The sequence below is a fragment of the Erpetoichthys calabaricus genome, chromosome 8 (genome assembly GCF_900747795.2).
Source record: "Erpetoichthys calabaricus chromosome 8, fErpCal1.3, whole genome shotgun sequence".
NCBI classification, from domain to species: domain Eukaryota; kingdom Metazoa; phylum Chordata; class Cladistia; order Polypteriformes; family Polypteridae; genus Erpetoichthys; species Erpetoichthys calabaricus.
This window is the reverse complement of record NC_041401.2, coordinates 80,731,842-80,758,386: the sequence shown is the minus strand read 5'-3', so window position 1 is coordinate 80,758,386 and position 26,545 is coordinate 80,731,842. Positions and strand designations below refer to the sequence as shown.

Genomic DNA, 26,545 nt, shown 5'->3' with positions numbered 1-26,545 from the left:
GAAATGTACAGACAAAATTTCATGAAAATCAGCTGTTTTAGTGTGATTGATGAACAAATGACAAACAAACAGCTTATGATTTTACTCATATAGATTAACCATGTCAATTCAAATTACTTGTCTTTTCCATCATGAAAAATTATGTTATCATTATTAATTAATGTATACCCAATGTTACCTTAGGGTTGTCTTGGCTGAAACAAGCCATTGATTAACTTGGTGTGAAGTTAAGTTGAGTCTTGGGCAGCAGAAGTGATTTAGTTGTGGTTTCACTAAAATTAAAAAAATGAGTTGCAATGTTTTATGTTGTACTGTCAGCACCTTCCTGACCAGTAGTCATATGTTTTTAGCAAAGAAAAATCCCTGGAGTTGCCTGCTCTGTTGATCTTTTATCAGTTGATCTCTTCTGCCTTAGGGTAGGCTATACATTCTTTATGAATCTGAATACAAGGCTATAGAAAGTTACATAAAAGCAGTGTGTTATTCATCCTTCTAACAGCTCAGTAAGGGCAAGCTTCTTCTTTGTTGCTACTTCTTCTCTGCATTGGCTATAGTCAATTGAATGAGAGAACAGTAAAGAATAATTTTTCATTCCCGCTAATTAGTTACTCTTAAATTAACAACACCACTATCTTCACAGGGTTTGATGAGTTTTATCTCATTCAAATCAAAGAAAAAGTGAAAAGAGGGTTCAACACTACTTCTGGGCATTACTCAAGTAAGGGAATTATTATGTGGGTTGAGAAGGAATTGCCTGTATGTCAAAGAGGAAAAAGTACAATTTCCATTACTCCTCTGTGTTATTTCTTGGTTCTCAAATTATTCCAACACACATTAAGTATGAATTCTGCAAAGGTAATAGCAATTAACAACCAACTTAACACCAAACTCTGTGGAGCAGGTCCAGTGTTTGGTAAAATTAAAGAATGACTAAGGCATTTCATGAAATACTTTAGATCTATCTATCTATCTATCTATCTATCTATCTATCTATCTATCTATCTATCTATCTATCTATCTATCTATCTATCTATCTATCTATCTATCTATCTATCTATCACTAAACATTATGGCATGTTGCCTTTATTCTTCTCTGGCACTTTCTGTTTGGCTCCGATTAGTGCCAGTGGACCCCCAAAAAAAATTCACTACACTTGTTAGTCTACAAAACTGATGATTTTAAAAAGTTTGTGATATGCAGTAGAATTTTGGTTTATCCCACAGAAGCTATTCTAACTCTCCCTTCAATAATGAGCACATTTGGACACCACTTCAGTACCATAAAGCATACACATGTCCACATTCATTCATTAATTTTCCAACGCTTATCCAGGTCACAGTGGAGCCAGGCCCGGGGGAGGGTTTCGCTGGCGAGCGCCTGGTGGCTGGACCTTTGACCATGGGGCCCAGCCGGGCTCAGCCCGAAGGAGCAACGTGGTTCCGCTCTCTTGTGGGCCCACCACCTGCAAGAGAGGCCATAGGGGTCAGATGCAATGTGATATGGGTGGTAGCCGAAGGCGGGAACTCTGGCGTTCCGACCCTCGGTTGCTGAAACTGGCTTTTGGGACATGGAATGTTACCTCTCTGGCGGGGAAGGAGCCTGTACTGGTGTGAGAGGTTGAGAGGTACCGGCTAGATATAGTCAGGCTCACCTGTACACATGGTCTGGGCTCTGGAACCATTCCTCTTGAGAGAGGCTGGACTTGTTCCACTCTGGAGGTGCTGTGGGTGACAGGTGTCGGGCAGGGGTGGGCTTGCTTATGGCCCCCCGGCTTGTGGCCTGTACGTTGGGGTTCTCCCCGTAGAACGAGAGGGTTGTTTCCCTACGCATTCGAGTTGGGGGAAGGACTCTGACTGTTGTTTGTGCTTGGAAAGCTGACAATGAATTTTTCTCTATAGATCTGAAAACTTCTCTGCGGCCACCTCTTCATCCTCATCTGCTTAAACTAGAACTGTTCAGCTCATTCAATATTTTCAGGTAGATCACTTTAGCAGGTCTCCTCTAGATTTTCTGTTGTTTATTTATTTATTTATTTTTTAAATGCAGAGACTAAAACTTTACAAGATATTCAAGATGAGGCCTCACAAACGCATTTCAGTTTAAGTGTAGACTCCCTTGATGGTTCTATGTAATACACCCCATTAGCCTTCTTAGTTATTTCTGCACACTCTCAAGATGTGAATGAGACCACTACTTGTGAATTTCTCCTTGGGATTAATAAAGTATCTATCTATCTATCTATCTATCTATCTATCTATCTATCTATCTATCTATCTATCTATCTATCTATCTATCTATCTATCTATCTATCTATCTATCTATCTATCTATCTACAGCGATGAGACAACCACAGTTCATAAGTCATTCTCATGAAGTGCACTTTCAAATTTGTATAGTTATATCTAATATGTTTTTTAACATTTATTTCTGAAGTTTGTAACTTCATCTACTACATATCACAACAAGTACATATTCAATGATTCTACTGTCTTTATGGAATTTGATATTTTGCTTACTTGAATGTCATCTGCAAGTGTAAATAGCTTTTAATTTTGCCACTTCTATACTATTATCAAAATCTTCCACATGCATTAAAAAGAGCCGTGGTGTATCTGTCAGAGGGTGTAAGGCAGAAAACCATAATGGACCATTTTACTGTTGCTAATTAACTTAACATGTCTGTCTTTGGGATGCTTGGAGACTTGTCATGTAGACAATACTCAAACAGCAGAGACGGGGACTGGAGCATAAATTGAGCTTACAGGCAGGAACTCTGAACACAGCATAATGCTTTCAAGCAAAATGTGAACTTATACTGTATAAACAATTCTATGAATGATGTAACACTTGTAATCTATGCCAAATAAACTTTAATTAGACTCCATCACCCTCATTTCAGTCTGTCATGAACCTGCAGGGCTGTCAGGTGATTTTCATGGAAATGGAAAATGGATATACTGTTTTTTCCTCTCCAATCATAAACTAAGAAATACCATAAGGAGTTGTTTGTATCTGGCAAGTTGAAGTACTTAGCTCAAAAGAAACCTTGTATATTGCCTCCTTATTTATTTAAATGTGTATTTTGACAAATGGTATGTCTATTTGTAACTGACCAAACATTTTCACTGTTGTAATAGAAATCATGGTGATTGCTGTTATTCTTTAATGATATTTATCAAAAACTGTTACTTAGAATTGAGGTCTTCCTACTGAGAAAGTTGAAGCTCATTTTACTTATTACAGTGGAACCTCAGGTCACGACCGTAATTCGTTCCAAAACTCTGGTCATAACCCGATTTGGTCGTGACCCGAAGTAATTTTCTCCATAGGATTGTATGTAAATACAATTTATCTGTTCCAGACCATACAAACTGTATGTAAATATATTTTTTTAAAGATGTTTAAGCACAAATATAGTTAATTATACCATAGAATGCACAGCGTAATAGTAAACTAAATGTAAAACCATTGAATAACACTGAGAAAACCTTGAACAACAGGGAAAACTAACATTGCAGTAGTTCGCGCTATAGCGCTACGAACCGCTCGCTAAAAACATTTTTTTAATGAATTTTAAGCACAGGAAAAAAAATGAACATTTGAAAAATCCGGAATTTAATCAACAACCAAGAAAAGTAACAATGCACGCTACAAACCAATCGCTGTAAACAGAAGTGAAGTGAAGGTTAAAATCCAATAGAAAAAAGTCTTCATTAAATACATCGAGGTTAAAACAATGCTCGAATCAGTCCCTTTAAAAACAAGCCAGGTGCATTCTTTAACTTCCTTATGCGGCCAGCCCTCCCTCTCTCTCTCTCTCTCTTTTTTTCTCTCTCACGCACGTGCATGCATGTCTCTCTCTCGCGCGCGTGCGTGTGTGTCTCTCTCTCGCGTGCGTGCATGTCTCTCTCGCGTGCGTGCATATCTCTCTCGCTCGCTGCACAGGGAATGCACAAGGAGAGACTGAACACGTGTGGAAATCATTGGCACACACAAACCAAAAGGGAAACTGGCTTGTTCATATACCGAGTGTATGGTCGTGAACAGATACAAAAGTTTGGCGAACTTTTTGGTCATAACCCGATTTGTTCGTGTTCAGAGATGTTCGTGAACCGAGGTTCCACTGGTACTTACTTTTACCTGGAACAACCTAAAAGCCTTACTCTACTCCAAAAGGGTTGATGGTGTTTGTAGTAAGTAAACATTCAATTTTAGTGGTCTTGCCTTAATGGTAGGGATAGCATGCCTTAGCGTCATGGAATAGCCTGCTAAGAAATTATAAGGTTAAAATGTAATGTCTCTGTAAATTGTATGGTTAAAATGTAACTTCTGTGTATATTGTATTGTGCAAGATAAGAAAGAGTGGAATGTTAAACATTTTAAACCAACATGCAGAGTCTGAAATTTAACCCTTTAGAATAAAGGAGATAAAGTGGACAGCGTGTAATCAGTGCATACATGTAAAAATAAGCAACTCAGTGAAGTATTACGCAGTGTGATTAATCCATGCACCTGAGATGACCAATCAGTACAAATGTTAGCAAAATTTAACATCTTATTACAGAAAAGAAACATCCTCTAATAGGACAATTCAGTATTCAGGCGGGAGAAAAGCTGTTCATTGTATCTTTTAATTACTCCTCTGCAAAATGCCTTGGAGGGAGCATTCTTTAAAAGCAGTCCATTATAGCATGGTCAGCACGATCAGAATGGTCAGAGTAACAAAGAATAGAGGTTCACTTTATAAACTACTGAATTTGCATACAGTGTCAATCAATGCATACATTTTACTCTGGTTGGTTCATTGGTTTACACCCAAATATTTATATAGAATAAAAGTCTATTATATTATATTCTGGTTCTTCTTATACCTTTTGAGATGAGACACCACCCTTGAAATGTCTGTGCATATGACAACTATCCATTCTCGTTTACAGGACATCTGCTGATTTCTTAGTCATCTCTTAGTCATCCTTCAGTACATTTTGTATATTACATTAACCTTTCTTCCTGCACATTCTTTATTTACTTGACCATCTCAGCATTTTTCCTAAACCAAATGTTATATTTTGTTGTTCACTTGAACTTTCTTTGGTTTCCCACAGTTATTAACCCTTTATGCTATTTCTTTAAGATGAATGCTATGTTACCCTAAAATTATTCTTCCACAACAGACACACAGACCAACAATGTTCCAAAACACACATGTTTATTGCTGTCTCCTGTACATAGCACCAAACACTGCACAAATCAGTACATAGTCCTCTCCTTTCTCTCTTTTCTTCTTCTTCTTCTATGTCACCCTCACTCCTCCTCTCACAAGCTCTGTCTTCTTCCTCCCGACTCTGGCTCAACTAATGGAGTGAGGCAGCCCCTTTTATAACACCCTGGATGTTCTCCAGGTGCTTCGTAATGATCTTCTGACGGCACTTCCTGGTGTGGCGGAAGTGCCATATGAGCACCTGGAAGCACTCCGGGTGTGCCTGGAATTTCTTCCGCCACAAGTACTGCAGTCCAGGGCTACATAATCCTCTGGGCACCCCCTGGCAGTGGCCATGGGCCCCAACAGGGTTGAGCTTTTAAGCTCTGATCACGTGGCCCCGACGCAGACCAGCACAGCTGCCCTCTCGTGGTCCAAGAGAGGTATTGTCCCTCTCCCGGTCCTTCCAGATTTCCCGGCTGGGCAGGATTCCCAGCCGTTCGACACACCCTGTAATTCACAAAGCAGATTTAAAAAATGGATGAATGTATTTTGGCAGGTTGTTGGTACATAGGAGGCAGAAAGGCATAGTTGCCAGATCTGAGTTGATTCTTATATTGAGAACAAGTGAAGAACGCTTACATAGGTTTAAAAACACAAAACTTCAGAGGAACAGAAAACTTGGTAGTTAGCAATAAAGGAGAAGAAAAAACTCCATTCAACTCAGTTGTCTAGGGAAAATAAGTCGCTATTAGCCCAGAGACTTCCAAAATAAGCAAAGACAAAGTCTGGCTGACTGACCTACGCCAACTGGCACCTGCATCCTGCAAAGCTGTCTGGCACATTCCTGGAAGTATAGTCATGTTACAGTCTGCTGCTTTGTCTGTTACCATTAATGCCAAAGTTTCAAGTCTAATTCTTAGTCCAGGAGTAGCAGCTTGCTAAAGGTGTCAGTACCTATGGGATGTATGCGGGCACACATGACAGGTCCAAAGGACTGAGGACCACTGCCTAGTTAAAAATGGAATTTTATCCAGTGAAAATGTGTTAACTTGACATTAGTCAACCTTGTGGTCCAGAATGTACCTTCAAGTCATTGTTTTAGCTGTTTCTAGTGTGGACAAGCAAGTAGCAGGTTTCGGAAGGAAAAGGGCAGTCGGATGTGGCAGAGGTCACCAGTTACCTGGCTATGAAGCCCAACTGTACTTTTTTTTATAGAGACACCAAATAAGGCACACATAGAGATCTAGGCCCATAGTTTGTTCCACCCAGTTGTGCATGCCCCATGTGTTCCTGGGGTATTTACTCATTTTGTATGTTTTATAACATTGAGGGCCTGAAGTATTACATAGATGATAAGGAACTGGACTGATGCCATTTCAGCTCCCGCCTGTGTCACATTCACTCAACCTGTATGTGCCCATACTGTAAAAAAATAAGTATATTTAGAAATCCCTAAATTGTGGATCTGAACCTTTAAACTATCTTGCTGTAAAATGCTGTATTTAAACATAAAATAAAAGTAAATCATAATAAAGCTGATATGGACCTTTCTACTGTCTCACTGTGCTAGTAATATTGCTGCTGGCTCTATCCACTTTATTTGCAGAAAGAATATTGCATCAAGCAAGCAGTACCCTTGTAAATGAACATGTGACATGGCCAAAGTACTGGAAACATGTCTAGAAACAGAGAGCTCACTCCCATTCTCTACGCTACGTGCTTTCTGTTGCTCAACAGGGCCACTCAGGGTCCTTTATTCCACGCCTTTTAGTTATGCAGATCAAGAACAGGGGGGCCTCTCTGTCCAGTGACTTGCACTCCCATGAAAATGATTTGTCAGACTGGATGGGTACTCTGCATGTGACCTGAAAAGCAAATTATCTTTAACTTGCATCAAGCAAGCAGTACCCTTGTAAATGAACATGTGACATGGCCAAAGTACTGGAAACATGTCTAGAAACAGAGAGCTCACTCCCATTCTCTACGCTACGTGCTTTCTATTGCTCAACAGGGCCACTCAGGGTCCATTATTCCACGCCTTTTAGTTATGCAGATCAAGAACAGGGGGGCCTCTCTGACCAGTGACTTGCACTCCCGTGAAAATGGTTTGTCAGACTGGATGGGTACTCTGCATGTGACCTGAAAAGCAAATTATCTTTAACTTGCATCAAGCAAGCAGTACCCTTGTAAATGAACATGTGACATGGCCAAAGTACTGGAAACATGTCTAGAAACAGAGAGCTCACTCCCATTCTCTACGCTACGTGCTTTCTATTGCTCAACAGGGCCACTCAGGGTCCATTATTCCACGCCTTTTAGTTATGCAGATCAAGAACAGGGGGGCCTCTCTGACCAGTGACTTGCACTCCCGTGAAAATGATTTGTCAGACTGGATGGGTACTCTGCATGTGACCTGAAAAGCAAATTATCTTTAACTGTGTCACAGTCTGATCTTCCCCTGTTTTAACCAGATATCAGGCTACTTCCAGCAAATCATTGCTGTTGAGATTCCTGCCTAAGTGGTTCTGTTTGACCCTTTGCAGACACAGCCAGAAAGATGTCCAGCAAGGAGCTATCCAGCGATCTCATCTTCTACATCAATGGAAGAAAGGTTAGCATTTTGCATGTTTTCTTATATAGTTTCATTATGATTTTGTTTCTTAAAAAGTCTTCAGTAACTATTTGGAGCAGTATGGCTCATTGGCTTTCAGTACTGAAAAGAACTGCAGAAAACTCATGCAAATTTGTAGTAAATCTTTAAAAACTGCACAGGAGTTGTACCCAGTTCATTGTAGCTGTGAGGCAACAGTGTTATTCTGGTACTTTAGTTTACCACCACATGCCAGAGTTGTGTAGGTTAGGAATCCTGGCAGTGCAAATGAGTGTGCACTGCAGTGGACTGGCATCCCATCCAGGGTGAGTTTGTCCCCTACACCTGATGCTTCCAAAAGCCTTGCAATCATGCAGCGTTGCAGTAAAAGTTAATTCAGAAAAGGCATTGGCTAAATGATTAAAATTAAAAGATGCAGAGCAAAGGCTAATTATTTGTTGGATTTCTTGGATTCCAGTGTTAGTTTGAAGGGTGTCCAGTTTGCACAGAGATAACTGTTTTCTCACTGCTCCAGAATCCTGGCTTCAAATACTGGGTCATTCATTTTGGGTCTGGGGTTTGCTAGCTCTCCCTGTTTCTTGTGGCTTTTCTTTTGTGTACTCTTGTGTTCTTCTCAGAAAATGTAAGCATGGCATAATTTCAATTGCATTCAGGGACTCAGTTAACTGATTCAAAACTTGGAGCATTTTTCTTTTTTAGTTATTTTTGTAACAGTGAGTCATAATACACACAATAGAAAAGAATTCAATTATATACAGTATGTTAGTAGACTTCATTAAATACATGCATTTTAACAGCATTTTACAATGTCATATAGTTAAAAATGTAGCCCAGGTAGGTTTGTGGTGACTCAAAAGCTTTTATAAACAGCAGATTCAAATTCAATTGGAATAAAAATGGCATTATTGTTAGTTGTTAATCTTGTAGGGTCTGCAACTAATTAAAGTTTGAATTTCTTAAACATAACATGAATTCTGTTTTGTCTCTTTTTGTTTACATTTACAATATTCTCCTTATAATAAGTGGTGTCTTTAGGATGGACACATTGGGGCACCAAATACAGTAACATAATTTGAATACCTCTCTATTATATAAAAAAAACTGGGACGAGAAGAGTTCTGTTCAGGGAGACGAGATGTGACCTTCTCAGAGAGACACTTTCACATCCTGAGAGACAAGCCTTTGTGCCAAGAGATTTAACCAAGCTCGGGGCCGGAAAAAGACAAAGAGTAGATGACAAAGTAGAATTTCGTAAAGAATTAAAAAACGGCGCGATACACATGAAGAGCAGGTTAGAGATACAGTGATCCCTCGCTATATCGCGCTTCGCCTTTCGCGGCTTCACTCTATCGCGGATTTTATATGTAAGCATATTTAAATATATATCGCGGATTTTTTTCTGGTTCGCGGATTTCTGAGGACAATGGGTCTTTGTCCAGTTGATTTCATACAAGGGACGCTATTGGCAGATGGCTGAGAAGCTACCCAACTTACTTTTCTTTCTCTCTCTTGCGCTGACTATCTGTGATCCTGACGTAGGGGGTGTGAGCAGGGGGGCTGTTCGCACACCTAGACGATACGGACGCTCGTCTAAAAATGCTGAAAGATTATCTTCACGTTGCTACCTTCTGTGTGCAGCTTTTAAGTATGCTGCACGGTGCTTCGCATACTTAAAAGCTCAAAGGGCACGTATTGATTTTTGACTTTGTTTTTCTCTGTCTCTCTCTCTCTCTGCTCCTGACGGAGGGGGTGTGAGCTGCCGCCTTCAACAGCTTTGTAGCGGCGGTGCTTCGCATACTTAAAAGCCAAACAGCCCTATTGATTTGTTTGCTTTGCGCTCTGTTTCTGACATGCTCTGCTCCTGACGCCCACTCCTTTGAAGAGGAAGATATGTTTGCATTCTTTTAATTGTGAGACAGAACTGTCATCTCTGTCTTGTCATGGAGCACAGTTTAAACTTTTGAAAAAGAGACAAATGTTTGTTTGCAGTGTTTGAATAACGTTCCTGTCTCTCTACAACCTCCTGTGTTTCTGCGCAAATCTGTGACCCAAGCATGACAATATAAAAATAACCATATAAACATATGGTTTCTACTTCGCGGATTTTCTTATTTCGCGGGTGGCTCTGGAACGCAACCCCCGCGATGGAGGAGGGATTACTGTAATGGAAGTAGGAAAATTCAAAAGTCTCAAAAAAATGATAGTAAAGATCGCATTAGCACAAACAAACAGAAAATATTACTAGGTGAAATAACAGAACAGTGAAAAGAGATCGAATAGTGTTTGAGGATGTCCGGGGGAGAAGAGAGACAAGGCAGTGAGACAAAAGGAAAGCTGCTGTACAGGCTTTTAAACGTTGCAGATCACGTGGCACGGCAGCAGCAGCAAGCCAGCAGCTGATCGAGCAAAGAGGAGGTAAAAAAAAAATCTGTATTTGTTTCCCATTGTATCACCATTTAAGAGGGGGTTTCGGAGGAGTGACTGTCTGTCCTTGGGGTGCATTCAGCTCTCTTCTTCACAACGGCACGTAGCGCAGGCGGTAGGATGGGGCAAAGCGAGCAGGGGGTGAAGCCCCCTAGTAAAATAAAAATAATGTAGAAATTGGTATCTGGGCTACATCTCCACAGATCTTTGAGTTGGTTAAACAGGAAAAGGAGCTGCTGGATGGATATTGAGAACTTTTCATTTTTCTATTTTTCATCACTCCCTGGAACGCTAAGCCAGATGAGTTTAAACTAATCAGATTTTACTGATTCAGTCTTACCTCTTCTGTCGAAAGAAATGTCTGCCAAGTCAGGATCAGAGGCACAAGAGACTCAAGCAGCTACATTCCTTAAAGAACCAATACAGTAATCCCTCCTCCATCGCGGGGGTTGCGTTCCAGAGCCACCCGCGAAATAAGAAAATCCGCGAAGTAGAAACCATATGTTTATATGGTTATTTTCATATTGTCATGCTTGGGTCACAGATTTGCGCAGAAACACAGGAGGTTGTAGAGAGACAGGAACATTATTCAAACACTGCAAACAAACATTTGTCTCTTTTTCAAAAGTTTAAACTGTGCTCCATGACAAGACAGAGATGACAGTTCTGTCTCACAATTAAAAGAATGCAAACATATCTTCCTCTTCAAAGGAAACAGAGAGTAAAGCAAACAAATCAATAGGGCTGTTTGCCTTTTAAGTATGCGAAGCACCGCCGGTACAAAGCTGTTGAAGGCGGCAGCTCACACCTCCTCCGTCAGGAGCAGGGAGAGAGAGAGAGAGAGAGAGAGAGAGAAACAAAGTCAAAAATCAATACGTGCCCTTTGAGCTTTTAAGTATGCGAAGCACCGTGCAGCATACTTAAAAGCTGCACACAGAAGGTAGCAACGTGAAGATAATCTTTCAGCACTTTTAGACGAGCGTCCGTATCGTCTAGGTGTGCGAATAGCCCCCCTGCTCACACCCCCTACGTCAGGATCACAGATAGTCAGCGCAAGAGAGAGAGAAAGAAAAGTAAGTTGGGTAGCTTCTCAGCCATCTGCCAATAGCGTCCCTTGTATGAAATCAACTGGGCAAACCAACTGAGGAAGCATGTACCAGAAATTAAAAGACCCATTGTCCTCAGAAATCCGCGAACCAGCAAAAAATCCGCAATATATATTTAAATATGCTTACATATAAAATCCACGATAGAGTGAAGCCGCGAAGGCGAAGCGCGATATAGCGAGGGATCACTGTACCGTGTTGTGGAGGAGGATAGCAAAGTCCAACCAATCTTAATTGAACACTTCAGTCACCTGATAAAGTCATTTCAATTTTCCCAGTAAAATATGAATGCATTAAGAGTTCCCTGTACCCACTTCCTTCCCTTAGGGATATTGTTTAAAGTGGCATATTTTCTAAAATTACATAAATATGTCCATAGCAATCTCTTCAGTGACCTGGGACCCAATATCACAACATGTACACATATCCATCTTGAAGCCATATGAAAGTATTTGGTCTCCATGTGCTTTGTGTCACTGTCTGTGTGTAAAACGGATACAGCATAAAGTCACAAGGACAGAGATACTGTAAGGGTTTGCTTCAAACCCACTGCCTATTTGTAAGTGACTCAATTTTTTTTCTTTTACTTTTTTGTGAATAACATTTTTTAATGTGGTTACCTTTAATGGTAGTCACTCCTCTTGTTTACCATGTTCATGCATTTCAAGTTCATCAAGGCATTTTTCTTTCCTCACTTCCACATTTTCAGATTGTTGAGAAGAATGCAGATCCTGAAGTCATGCTGCTTGACTTTCTAAGGAGAAAAGGTATTGAACTTCTTTTCTGATTTCAGCTACAGTACTTTAGACAAAATGTGAGCTCTAAAAAAGGCAGTACTTGGAGAAATGCTTTCCTTCAGATATCAGTGAGGAACTGTTCAATGCCTGGGGAACTTTAGCTCAGCTATGTCACACTTAATGTACACCAAAAGCATACAGGAACCTGGTATCACTCACTTTTCCTTTTTTTGACTGACTACATGAGCATCAATATTATTGCCTGAAATCTTGGAAATATGGAAGGTATGCAAGTTCTTAATCATCTTCTTCTTTTTTCGGCTGCTCCCGTTAGGGGTCGCCACAGCGGATCATCTTCTTCCATATCTTTCTGTCCTCTGCATCTTGTTCTGTTACCCCCATCACCTGCATGTCCTCTCTCACCACATCCATAAATCTTCTCTTAGGCCTTCCTCTTTTCCTATTGCCTGGCAGCTCTATCCTTAACATCCTTCTCCCAATATACTCAGCATCTCTCCTCTGCACATGTCCAAACCAATGCAATCTCACCTCATTGATTTTGTCTCCAAACCGTCCAACCTGAGCTGATCCTCTAATGTACTCATTTCTAATCCTGTCCATCCTCGTCACACCCAATGGAAATCTTAGCATCTTTAACTCCGCTACCTCCAGCTGTGTTTCCTGTTTTTTGGTCAGTGCTACCGTCTCCAACCCATATAACAAAGCTGGTCTTCCCTTTCACTCTTGCTGACACCCATCTGTCACAAATTACTCCTGACACTCTTCTCCACCCATTCCACCCTGCCTGCACTTTCTTTTTCACCTCTCTTTCCGCAATCCCTCTTACTCTGTAGTGTTGATCCCAAGTATTTAAACTCATAAACTCATCCACCTTTGGCAACTCTACTTCCTGCATTCTCACCATTCCACTGACCTCCCTCTCATTTACACACATGTATTCTGTCTTGTTCCAACTGACCTTCATTCCTTTCCATATGTAACCAGCGTTTACTGATTAAGTGTTGTAGGTGCTATTTTGTTCACCAAATGGCTATTAGCTCTCTCCATTTTACTGTGAACTGGCATTGAAGAAATTTGCTGAAATATGGGTTTGATCTCTATCTCTTTTCCCAAATAATTTTATTAGGTCCTGCACCCATTTAACCAAACCAAACCATCAATCTTGGCTTTTATTTTAGTATCTGCCTTATTTTTAGGTGACCGACTGTTACATTTCCTGCTATAGACATTAGTCTTGTCAAGTGAATCATCACCTATAATGCTAAACTAGTATCTCTCTTTTAAATGAACAACCATTGGCTCACAATCAATTTAAAAAGAATTGGCTCTCTCCTTGCTAAATATATTCTCATTGGCTCACTCTTTATTTAAAATGTATCTCTGTTTTATTTCCTTATATTCACTAAATTATAACGTTTGGATAATTATGCTCTGAACTGAATCAGTATTTATTGGTGTAAAAATGTAAAATAAATTACAAGGGGTATTAATCTCTTGAAAATGAATATTCATGTCAAAATTAGCATTCTTGGGTGTCTGCTGTGCAACTTACAAGCTCTGAATCTCTTCATGTCTAGTTAGGCTCACAGGAACAAAATATGGCTGTGGAGGAGGTGGCTGTGGAGCCTGCACAGTGATGTTATCTCAATATGACCCTCTCTGCAAGAAGGTTGTGTATCCTTTATCTGCTAATGAAACACATTCTTTGAGTGATGAAATACACTGTCTATGGTAAAATCATTTGGATCTCTCATTTATGTATTAAAAATAATGATTTCCTTGGACTTGGAAAAACTCTAGCTTACACTCCCCTCTCCTATCTTACCTTATCTTACTCTGCCCTTCCCTAAATTTCCCTAACCTACCTGCCATCCTCCTCTACTGAACCCTACATTTCCTAAACTTTCGCCAAACCTAATCTCCTCTACCTTCACCTCCCTTTTACTAACCTATATTCCTTTACACTATACTCCTCTTTCTTCTCGTCCTGTACTTTAACTTGTACTCCCCTACCTTACTTTCCATTACACTGCTCTCCTCTACTCTAAACTCAAGTACCTTCCTCTTGCCTACTTCACCCACCCTTACTTTCAATCTCCTCTTCTTCCCAGCTATAAAGCAAGAAGCAGTGACTACTGTAAAGATCATTTTCAGAAAGCTTTTCCAGCTGGTACATTCATGCCAAACTAGGTGCAGATGCTGTTTACTTTAGTTAAAATTTTAACTGCAATTCATAATTTATCATAATGGCTGACATAAAACTACTTATTAGTCCAGAAAATGCACTGTGATTAATTATTTACACGTTTTTTTAGAAATATGGTTAGACAGGGCATCTAAGATCACAATTTTTTTTTACTGCTTTTGCTTTACAGCTCCAGAGAACAGGATTAAATTTTTGATCCTATTTGGTTTCCTTCCATAAAACAAATATGCTCATTTTAGATAATTAACCTGGTATGGAAGATTGTGGGCGGCACGGTGACACAGTGGGAGACCTGGGTTCACTTCCCAGGTCCTCCCTGCATGGAGTTTGCATGTTCTCCCCGTGTCTGTGTGGGTTTTCTCCGGGCACTCCGGTTTCCTCCCACAGTCCAAAGACATGCAGGTTAGGTGCATTGGCGATCCTAAATTGTCCCTAGTGTGTGCTTGGTGTGTGTGTGTGTGTGTGTGCCCTGCCCAAGATTTGTTCCTGCCTTGTGCCCTGTGCTGGCTGGGATTGGCTCCATCAGACCCCCGTGACCCTATGTTAGGATATAACGGGTTGGAAAATGACTGACTGACTGACTGAAAGTCTGTGTGTTCGTATGGCAGTGTACCCTGTAACATATGGCCATGTTTGGTTCCTGCCTTGCATCTTACACAATTCAATTAAGCTCAGTATCTCCACAACACTGAAATGGGCTGAAAAATGAACATGTAGACATTCTGAAACACAGAGCTGATCCTAGCATTTTTGCCACCCTAGGCCAAGTTGTAAACGATGCCTCACCACCGTCCTTGCTTTGATTGGAGTCATCACTGCCAGACCTGTATATTGAAACCTGGAGACAGGAGAGAGGAATCAGGGCTGAAGTCACAGATGTGTAGAGGTTTTGGATACAAAACAGTGGACTTACAATTTGAGAGTATTGAGGGGGCAGTTGATTACTTACTGCAATGTCTGTTTAGAAGACTGTCCCAGAAGGATATGATCTTGAGAGGTGTCTTATCAGAAAACATTTAGGAATTGGGATGTATTAGCAGGCTTTATTTATTTATTTATTGATTGATCAATTGATTGCATTTTACATTTCCCTAAAGTAAAAAAAAAACATTTTTTTTACACAATCATATTATCACCTGCGGTGGGTTGGCACCCTGCCCAGGATTGGTTCCTGCCTTGTACCCTGTGTTGGCTGGGATTGGCTCCAGCAGACCCCCGTGACCCTGTGTTCGGATTCAGCGGGTTGGAAAATGGATGGATGGATATTATCACTTTAAGTTCAATTTTACCTTCTATAGGTCTCTGTTTAAACCACCAGACAATCATGCATTTCATGATGATGGTGTCACTCTAGTTTTAATCTTGCCAAGGCAGCTCCATAACATATATATGCCCTTTAGATCAATAAATAAATTGACAAATTTAATATAATCACAAAAATCTTCATGATTCCTATTTACTGTATCTTCAGATATGCAAACAATACAATATAACTATCCAATTATGGGATTGCTTTTTGAGTATGGGGTCCCAGACCTGCTGTTGTGATCTATTTAACCCCTATACAACTAGAGGAAAAGCTTGGCTTGCATTGCAGGCAGTAATTCAGATACATTGGGACTTCAACAAGTCTGCTCTTTATCATTGATTCTGGTCATAATTTTTAATATTTAATAATAGTTTGAATTAAATCAGCCTTTAGCAGGCATTCAAGAGCTGCAGTGTTTTTACCATTTTTGATTTTCATCAGGAGGCAAAATATAAACAGAAACTGCACTGGTTAAAGTAGTAAAAGACTTGCGGGTTAATGCAAACGGAGGCCATATATCTGTTATTGTTCTCTTAGACTTGAGTGCAGCATTTGACACACTGATTGCAGTATTCTTATAAATCGCCTTAGTCAATGGGTGCGCCTCTTTTAGGCTTGCTTAACAGGTAGAAAATTCTTTGTTAGTTCTGATTATTATACTTCGGAAACCCATGATATTTTATAAGGTGTACCACAAGGATCTATTCTGAGTCCGCTGCTCTTCTCGATCTACATGCCTCCATTAAGTCAGATTATCTCAAAGCACAAGGTGAGCTACCACAGCTATGCAGACGACACACAGTTTTATTTATCGATAGTGCCTGATGATCTTGACACTCTTAGTTCTCTGATCATGTGTCTTACTTGTATTTCCGAATGGATGAGCAGTAACTTTCTGTTCACCTCTGGGTCACGTACGGCCACCCTAACCCTGACACAGACAGGCAGGAGACAAATTGCCACACAGCACACCTTTATTTACAGGTGGGGAAGCACTTTCTTATCGCCCCACAAAAGCGCAATGTCCACAAGAGCAAAGTACAGTCCTGTTCCTTTCTTTTCTCTTTTCTCCGCCTCCACTACTCTCCAGGCAAACTTTGTCCACCTCTTCCAGACTTTGGCACCCTGAATGGAGTGAGGCGGTTCCTTTTATTCAGCTTCTGGGAGTGCTCCAGGTGGCTCTTCAGCATTACTTGGAATTACTCCCAGGTTTGGGTTTGGTGGAAGTCCTCTGAAGGGCTCTGCAGCTTCCCCTGGCAGCCCCAACAGAACCTAACAGGGCTGTACCAAACTCCAATTTTCCACATGCTCTGTGGGAATACGTAGTGCCACAGCCGCCCAGGAGGGCTGCCCTCTAGCGTCTTGGGGGGGGGTAGTGCCTTGCAGATGCTCTCTACCCTGGTCCTTCCATCCAGCTGGCATCCCGGCCAGGTAATGGCCAAGGCTGCCCATCACATTTCTCAAACTAAATAACGAGAAAACAGAAATCTTACTTATTGGCAAAAATGGATATAGTGAGGGTATTAGAAATAAACTCGATCCCTTAGGCTTAAAAGTCAAGTCGAAGGTAAAGAATTAGGGTTAACTGACTTAAATTTTAAATCACATATTAATCAGATTACTAGGACTGCATTTTTTCACTTAAGGAATATAGTTAAAGTTAGACATTTTATAGCTTTACAAGATGCTGAAAAATTAGTTCACGCTTTTATTTTCAGTCAACTAGATCACTGTAATGCAGTCCTTACAGGACAGCCTAAGAAAGACATTAATTGGTTACAGTTAGTATAGAATGCAGCAGCAAGAATCTTCCAGAGAAATACAAAATCTGAGCATATTTCACCAGTTTTAGTGTCATTACATTGGTTACCTGTGTCATTTAGAATTGACTTTAATATACTACTAATATTTTACAAGGCCTTAAATAATCTTGCCCCATCCTATATTTTGGAATGTCTGCCCCCATACACTCCAAGTCGTAACCTTAAATTCCAAGAGCCAACCTGAAAAGAAGAGGTGAGGTGGCCTTTTGCTGTTATGCACCTAAAATTTAGAATACTTTACCAACAGAAATTTTGTAGAACAATTTAAATAACTGCTAAAAACTAATTATTTTAAATGGCTTTTTCATAGCTATATCTTAGTTGTATCCCTATTAGTCAATATGGATATTGAATTCTCATTTTCCTCTGGTTTCTGCAGTTCTGTACTAATCTGTACTATTATCTGCTGTATTTTCTGGTTCTTCTGTGGTGGCCACCACTTGATAAAGGTACCGTGCTGCCCCCTGATTTAATGGATTGAATGGCGGGTGTCCCAGATGTCCAAATGACCATCATCATCAGATTCTTCCATGTGAAGCCTGAAAACCATGACGACTGATTTAGAACATCTATATTATGCCCAGTAGGGGCTGGGCGGTCTTTTGGCCTCGTAACCCCAGCAGATTTAATTTTTTCTGCAGCCTAACTGGTATTTTTTTGTTTTTTCTCTCCTCCTGGCCATCAGTCCTTACATTTACCTTTGTTACATACTGTATAATCTTATTACCTAATCTTGTTTATGTTTTATATCAACTTCCTTTTTATTTCATCTTGTAAAGCACTTTGAGCTATATAAATAAAGGTTGTTGTTGTTGTTGTGGCTTTTATGCTACAGTAATGAGGATTATTATAATTTTTATGTTACCATTGCTGTTGTTGTTGTTCGTGTTATAATTAACATCATTATGTCATTAGACGTTAAGACTAAACATCACTATTATGCAAAAATAATATAAAACAATATAATTGGACTGTCATATTGAGTCCAAGTGTTTGTTGGTCTATATTGTTTAAAACAATGCTGCGCCCAAGTTTTGCCGCTATAGGTGTCTGTCTTGTTCTCCTAAATGGTAGGGCAGGCTCTGCTCAGACAGAATAAACCTGTACCAGAGGACTGTAGAAAGTGGTTCCCATGCCAGGGGTTTATTGGACCTGCACAGATTAAAAATTTTCATTCCTTGACCTATGTCTATAAGCCACTTCTCTGTGAATGCCTGTCTTCTTCCTATCTGTTCCTTGAATGGAGCTGCTGTTACTACTGTTGAGGGGGTCGGAAGCACAAAAACCAAGATGCACCCGGTACAGGTGGGTACTCATGCTAGTGTTCTCATACTGTAAAGTGGCAGCTCTGACTTTCCAAATCCAAGGGCCCTTCAAATATTAATTGAACTAACTTCATTTCTGGCTATTTTCAAATTCTGTGTCAGTGGTTCTCAGTTTCTGTCTTGGGGACACCCTGTGGCTGCAGATTTTTGTTCCAACCAATTTCTGTTTTAATTTGGACTCCAAGCCTAATTAATTCAGCTGTTATTTCCCAGATTTTGTGTTTTGAAGTCAATGTAGAAATTACAAAACAATGTTTGGTAACTTATTATTACAATACTAGCCAACCCGCGGCGTACCATACGCCGCATAATCAGGCTGGGTTTTTAATGATTTTTAAGCACAGGGAAAAAATTAACATTTGAAAAATCCGGAGGAGAGGGGAAGGACGCCCATTACGCCCCATCCGTCATGCTAGTCTGCTGATTTCTCGTTCAGTAACCTGTGAGTAGTGATGGGTGGGGTGAAGCCTGACGAAGCATCAACACGTTTGAAGCAATTGTGTCGGAAATCGTATCGAAGCTTCGAAGCATTTGACACTCACCTCTCTCGTGACACCTCCTGGCCATTTTCATTAACGTTACAGAAACTTATGATACACTTGAATGACGTTTGTTAAAACTCGTATTGCTTTTATTTTTTCGCAGCTACAGACTGACAACGAAGAGAAGGGTTCGTCAGCAGCTTCTAGTGTGTGATGTGTAAAAAATATAAATATAACTTCTTTAACTGGCTTGTGGCGCTGTAGTAGTACGGCTGCTTTGCAGTAAGGAGACAGTGGAAGATTGTGGGTTCGCTTCCTGGTTCCTCTCTGTGTGGATAGCAAATTATCCACGACAAACAAACTGTTTTACACGCTACAAACCAACCCGCGCCGCTTTTTCAATGTTTTTTAAGCAGAGGGAAAAAAATGAACATTTGCAAAATCTGTAATGCTGCTTTCAGTAAGTACAATGCACACGCGTTTAGTTTGTTGGTGACTTTTTGCCAGCTGTCTTTCCTGGTTTGGGCTGTTTTTGCAGTGTTACTGCTTTTGCATATTAAATCTTGAATTGCTTTGAGTAACTAATTAACTAACTAACACCCACCCACTCAGCTTGTGTGAAAAAAATGCGCCCGTTCTTTCATCATTTTGTTGCAGCAATATACATTGTGTTTTCACGCAGCGCGGAGGTGCGCATTCATCTCGGATTATTACATCCAGCTAATCTGCTACACGACTGCGTTTGAAAAACCGACTTATCCCTGATGAGTTTCACCGGCATTAATGATTAGGAATCTGGTTGGAACAAAACCTTGCAGCCACAGGGGTTCACCAGGACCGAGTTTGGGAAACACTGCTGAACACAGACGAAAACGACTCAGGTGAGGAGTGGGGGCGGGCAAAGTGGTTGCAGCTATTGATTATTCAGTGTTGTTTGCCTGGGTGTCTGATCTGCGTTGACTGACATGGCTATTTTCTGCGTATCCCATGGTTGTCTTCCGGCAGTGTGAATGCCTCGAAAGACAGGGCGTCCTTGTGTGGTGAGTTGTTGCAGTTTGTAGAGAGCGAGGGTAGACGCGGTCCGTGAAAAAAGGAGTGTTGGTGGCGCGGATGCGAATCGCTTTATGCAGCGTGTAAAACAGTTTGCGATGGAGAACGCAGTTGTACGTCGTAACCGAAAGGAATCTGTGGCTCTGAGGTGCATGTGGATCGTAGTAGGGAGGAATTCGACTAACATGGTGATTGGTGAGTTTTTGCGTCCGACTTGGTGGTCGTGGCTCTTGCCAACTCATGGCGTATCATATACTGCATAATTATGTATTGATGGGTGAACACTTTCTGAACGACACAGTTGTCCAAACAGAAGCAAAAGTAAAATCGAGCCTGGTGCATTCTTTAACTGCATTCTCTGTCTTGTAGCGCAGTGGTAGTGTTGCTGCTTTACAGTAAGGAGACTGTGGAAGATTTTGGGTTCGTTTGGGCTGCATTTGCAGTGTTACCGCCTGTGCATATTAAATCTTGAAATCCTTCGAGTAACAAATTAACTAACACCCACCCACACACATACAGCTTGTGTGAAAAAATGCGCCCGTACTTTCATCATTTTGTTGCAGCCTATCAAAGACTTGCTGCCCCCAACTCAAGGTGGCTCAGAGGTCCATGTGTAGCGTACAGCAGATGAACATAAATGACGCCGTTTTTTCCGAGGCGTCGCGTCCCAGTTAGTGGGCGTGGCTCTGCGAGTTGTCGTCGTATCCAATGGTCATAGAGTTGGTGGGCGAGGCTCTTTGCTACTTGTCGGCGGCTTAGTGAATCCACGCCTCTTCCTGCGTGCTTTCATGGGTGTCTTGTTTTGGTGTGCGTGCTTTCATGGGTGTCTTCCCCCTTTGGCGGCGACTTTGTGAATTATATATATAGATACTAAGCAGTTATGAGGATAATGTAGTTTTTTGTGTTTTTTTTTCTTTTTTAGTAATAATTTTGTCCCCGATTTTCATTCTGCTTTATCATCATTTACTAATTAGTGGGTCTAACACTGAAGTATTTGCAGTCTTTCATCATTCAGTGTTGTTTGCCTGGGTGTCTGTTCTGCTTGTTTTTAATTGTCATCATTAGGAAACACTGAAGGGACCAAACTACATAGAAAAGGGACAAAATTATAGGAAAACAACCTAAAGAATTTAAACCAATAGCGAAACAGAAATATTTCTAAGTGTCTTATGAATGTAAAATTAATACTGTTGTGCTTTTCTGTATGCAGAATAAGAGAAGAGAAAAAAAGACCAGCTAATTAAATGAGATCAGTTATTTTCAATTATTATCAATGGTTGTGAATCTGGTTGGAATAAACCAACCAAATCTGCCACCACATGGGGTCTTCAAGACCGTGTTTGGGAACCACTTGTCCATATTTTACTAAATAATGTTTGATATAGAGAAAGGTTGCCAAATGAGGTCCATGGACTAATTGCTGGTACTGCAGCAAAAAGAGATAAAAGCAGATTAGTTGATATCCTTATTGGCTTCTTCTGCTGACAGACGACTAGTGAAGTCATCTAGGACTATATGTGAGTGCATGTCTGTTGTGTGTTCTTGCGGTATGTACTGTATGTCCTAAACATACAAGACGTGTATGTGCCCATTTGGAAGGACATTTGCTTCTTGTATTTCCTTTCTATGTGTGCCTCTCTTTGTGTGAGTGATTAAGAACCAACTGCTGTCAGGTTTCTGCAAACCTGTTCATGGATGCACCTTTGGTTTGGGTCTGTGCACCATGACAGCACATTGACTGTGTTAAGCCTATAACTTTGTGACTGCTTTCTTTGCTGAAGGAGCGCATTGCTGCTGCACATGGCACCCAGTGTGGATTCTGCTCTCCTGGCATGGTGATGTCCATGTACACTTTGTTGAGGAACACCCCAGAGCCCAGCATGGAGGACATCCAGGAGGCCCTTCTTGGTGAGTGAACCTTTGGGGAACCCTGTAGATACAACTATGTGACTGCATTAAGGAGTGTCAAGGGGGAAGTGAGAAGGAGCAAGTCTTTAATCTAATGTGTAAAGCTACTTGGTTTTAAGGCCAGATTTATTTTCAAATTCTAACTCATTGCCATGTAGGCATTATACAGTGCAATTGCTACTTGCATTTATCTCTCAGAATAATATAAATAAAACAGTAACAACAACAGGCAATGAATAAAACATAGCATTAAAAGCAACATCAGAGTAACTGTTAAGTAGCCTTTTGATCTGTGAATAAAAACTTTGTTAATTTAGTAGTGTGGATAGTGAAGGTCCTTTACTGGCCATGATGGCTAAGAGTTTTAATAACAATGCTTGCCTTTTAAAGCAGAGTGTGTTATAGATTTTCTGAACAAAAGGCAGTCATGTGCCAGTAAAATTCTGAGCCACCTTTACCACCTCTCCCGTGCTTTATTGTTATGAGATGAACAGGACCGGGTGGCACGGTGGCGCAGTGGGTAGCACTGTTGCCTCGCAGTTGGGAGACCTGGGGACCTGGGTTTGTTTCCTGGGTCCTCCCTGCGTGGAGTTTGCATGTTCTCCCCGTGTTTGCGTGGGTTTCCTCCGGGCGCTCCGGTTTCCTCCCTCACAGTCCAAAGACATGCAGGTTAGGTGGATTGGCGATTCTAAATTGGCCCTAGTGTGTGCTTGGTGTGTGGGTGTGTTTGTGTGTGTCCTGCGTTGGGTTGGCACCCTGCCCGGGATTGGTTCCTGCCTTGTGCCCTGTGTTGGCTGGAATTGGCTCCAGCAGACCCCCGTGACCCCGTGTTCGGATTCAGCGGGTTGGAAAATGGATGGATGGATGAACAGGACCCATACTAGGACATAATGCAGCCAGTGACTGTACTGTAGTTAATGAATAAAGAATGGAAACATGAAGGCGTTCTTTGGATATCTGACAAAGTAAAGGTGTTGGTAAGTCTTGATGATGAATGAGATATATTGTGCCTATTTTCAGTCGTCTTTGGTGGTCAAAGAAATAAATAATAAAATGTAAAGTTGCTCACCCTTTCCACAGCATCTACACTGGTCTAGGAGGGAGTATGGTCTGCCCCTTGCTTCCTGAAGTCTATAATGTAATGATATTAAAGGAGAGTCTGCTGGCCTGCACCACTGTGTGCTACACATTATCAACAGCTTTTTCTCATTTGAAAGGTAGCATAAAGTAGATGAGGTAACATATTTGGAGGAACACTTTTCCCAATTTTAATTTAATAAAACACAGTAAAACACAACATTTCAAAATTTTTTTTTATAAGTACCAATCCCTATCTATTCCCATGCAGGAAACCTGTGCCGCTGTACTGGATACAGACCTATTGTTGATGGATTTAAAACCTTTTGTCAGGTGAGCGCCATACATATATTTTCATTTTCTATTACAAATATTGTGAAAACTCCTGTTCCCTTAAAAATATAAAATGGATGTTAAACCTATAAACCTGGCAAACAGAATTTGAGACTAAAAACTAATGCTAGACACCAGGCTGATAAAAACATTCCAAGATGGGAAACTGATGTTAATTAATGCCACAGAAACCAGGCCAGTTTAAAAAAGTGCCACATAGGCCATACCAGATAAATGCAGTACCACTGATGCCAGAATGCTGAATATCAGTAATGCAGAAGTCTGCTGGCAATACTCTGTGACACCTAGACCAAGTCAGTCAGAGTGACAGAGTAAAATCTAATGGAACGCAGTACTACAGGAGCCAGGCTGAGTAGCAGCAATACTGACCCTCTGATAATAAGCACTGCAACAAAAGGAAGAAATAATGAGTGTGCATTTTATATGCCCCTGTTCTATACTGCTTCACACTACGAGTCCCTATACACAGCTATTGAACAATATTATTTAGAGCACTCTCTCAGCATTTCGCTGTCAAAAATGAATATGCTGTGCCTTTGGAGAAGGGATTGCTTACTTGCTGCTATCAAATGTCCTGGCTGTCCTGTTTATTATGTCATGGCACCTTTCTAAAATGCATGGCATTTGAGCCAACCATTTACAGTATGTTGCCTCTGCCAAGGGCTTACTCTTTGGGTACTTCAACCAGGAAAGTCAGAGCGAGCCAGTAATGAGAAAGGCTCTTCTTGTTTATTAGAGTGATAAATGACCACTCAGAGAGCAGTTGCCAGGTGAACAAAACGTTGCTAGACACCGCACTTGGAAATGGCAAACATGCATATCAGCACTTGGCTCATTTGTGGCCAGTCCTTGTGTATGTAAATGGTATTTAAAACAGATCACTGAGCCAAAATTTTCAGATTGTTGCCCCTTTTAACCTACAGAGAAAAGACTGTTGTCAAGAGAGAAGCAAAGACATTTTTGCGAGGCAGGGATGCAAGGAAGATGGTCCATGTGAAATGGTAAGCTAATGCTTCTGCTACATATGTAGAGGACATCTTACATACCACCAAACTCAAGAAATTGTTCCAGCAGCTCTCACACCAAGAGTGAAACAATAAATTATTTTTTAAACTTGTCAGTTCATTCTATCAGACCAATGATTCCACTTCCATTCTGCAGGAATCTGATGATACATTCCAAGCTGATGACTTCCGGCTGGTGGACCCGACTCAAGACTTCATCTTTCCACCAGAACTCATGGTATTGCAGCGGCAGTGTTCATGCTAAGAACAGAGACATTTCTGAGTATAACCTCTTCACAGTGGGTTGGATGTTAGCATAGTAGTTTGTGCTGAGACTCCAACTATCTGGGTTCAAGATATTTTTCAAACACTGTGAGGAGTTTAGTTGCTGCCCCGTCTGTGTGATTTTTCTCTTGGTAGTCCAGTTTTTTCTGACATTTTAAAGATAAGCATGTTTTGTTTGAGCCCTGCCTTGCACCTTCAAGTTTGAATTTTCTTACAACAGAGGTCTCTCTATCAATCTATTTGTCTAGGGGTGCTAGGGTTGGAAAATTCCAGGGAGCCCTAGGTAAGCAAAGAGGGGCAGTTTGTTATAACACAAAACAGGCATAGAGGTACAATAGATAATTTGCAAGAAAGTAAAGTAGTTGACAACAAAGTTACATAAAAGAACAAAACCTATACCTTTCTAGATCTGCCTAAACAGCATTGACCCTATCTACTGCTGTTCCAGTTTCCCCCACAAACAGCTGACCAACACTCCTTTTATCTCCGTCTCCTTCATCTAAAACTAGACTGGCCACTCTTATTCCTGCCAGGCAAGTTCTTGCTTTTCTAACTACCCCTTTAAGTGGCTCTTAACTCAACTCAGCTACTTCCTGGTAAGCCCAAAAAATAAATTCTGGAGCCCTTACCATTTTGTGAAAAGTCTGTAACTATACTCTTAAGAGCTACAGACAGCATCAGAGAGGTTCCAGTTAGATTTTTCTCCCCAATGACTCCTTGTTTTTTTTCTTCTATTCAAGTCTTTGCCAATATCAGTCCTCCAGGCTCTGTACTTGGCTCTGTACTTGACAACCTTGATGGTAGTGAAGAAATTTAAAGTCCTAGCCCAGAAGTACTGTAATTCCAGATATCTTCAGACTGTAATCCCAGAGTCCAGACAAGTCTCTGAAGCCATCCATTTATAACTCCATTAAGTGGTCCCTGGTGTCTGTGATCAAAATCTCCAGTTTTAGGGCCATACTACTTCAGGTCACCTTTACATTACAATGGATAGTAGAGTGGTACAAATAACTGTATGAGTCAAGATACTTCCACCTATCTGCCTGAAGTAAAAATGTGTTTTTAAAACACCTTCAACAAGCAGGAGGGATAGTGCCACCTGTCAGTAAATAGCTGTTGCAGTATACAGCATATGTAGTGACTGTAGGAAGTTCTCGTCAAACTAAAGGTGAACTACCAGGGCAAATACAGAACTTCATCAATGCTGGTTAATTTTATTTTACCATTAATTTCCCTCTATCTGTGCTAAAAAAACACTTAAATAAGGCCTAGACAAGTACATAAGGCTCCAATTCTTCTCTAGCAGTGGCACAGCAGCGTTTTAAGTGGAATTATTTTCTGCTTTAGATCCAACTTTCCTTCCAAATGGCTAGTCTAATTTTTAATGTAATGTTGTTGTGTGGCCATGAAAGGTAGTCCTCATATTACCTTCTTTGGGTGGTCTTTGCCTCCTTAGGATTTTGGACTTATTTTGCCCCCTCTGCCCTATGTTCTGGTCTGTAGCTTCCTGATTGCTTACTGACAAGTAAGGTGAACGGGCTGAGGCATCTGGAGTTCTCCATGTTCTTTCCAAATAGTAGTAATATTTTCTCCTTTATTGAGTTCTGCACCATGTTTTT

The 26,545-nt window shown here is 40.8% G+C and overlaps 1 protein-coding gene across 1 annotated transcript in view; it reads left to right on the top strand.

Moving 5' to 3' along the window:
- The first annotated feature begins 7,657 nt into the window (after positions 1-7,657).
- LOC114656554 (aldehyde oxidase-like) overlaps positions 7,658-26,545 on the top strand; it is a 68,147-nt gene continuing 49,259 nt past the window's right edge. Inside the window, exons 1-8 of the mRNA XM_051930811.1 lie at positions 7,658-7,815; positions 12,055-12,112; positions 13,681-13,777; positions 18,638-18,746; positions 22,080-22,206; positions 23,555-23,616; positions 24,561-24,638; positions 24,799-24,879. Coding sequence (XP_051786771.1) covers positions 7,762-7,815; positions 12,055-12,112; positions 13,681-13,777; positions 18,638-18,746; positions 22,080-22,206; positions 23,555-23,616; positions 24,561-24,638; positions 24,799-24,879 — 666 coding nt within the window. The 5' untranslated portion in view covers positions 7,658-7,761. The remainder of the gene's footprint in view (positions 7,816-12,054; positions 12,113-13,680; positions 13,778-18,637; positions 18,747-22,079; positions 22,207-23,554; positions 23,617-24,560; positions 24,639-24,798; positions 24,880-26,545) is intronic.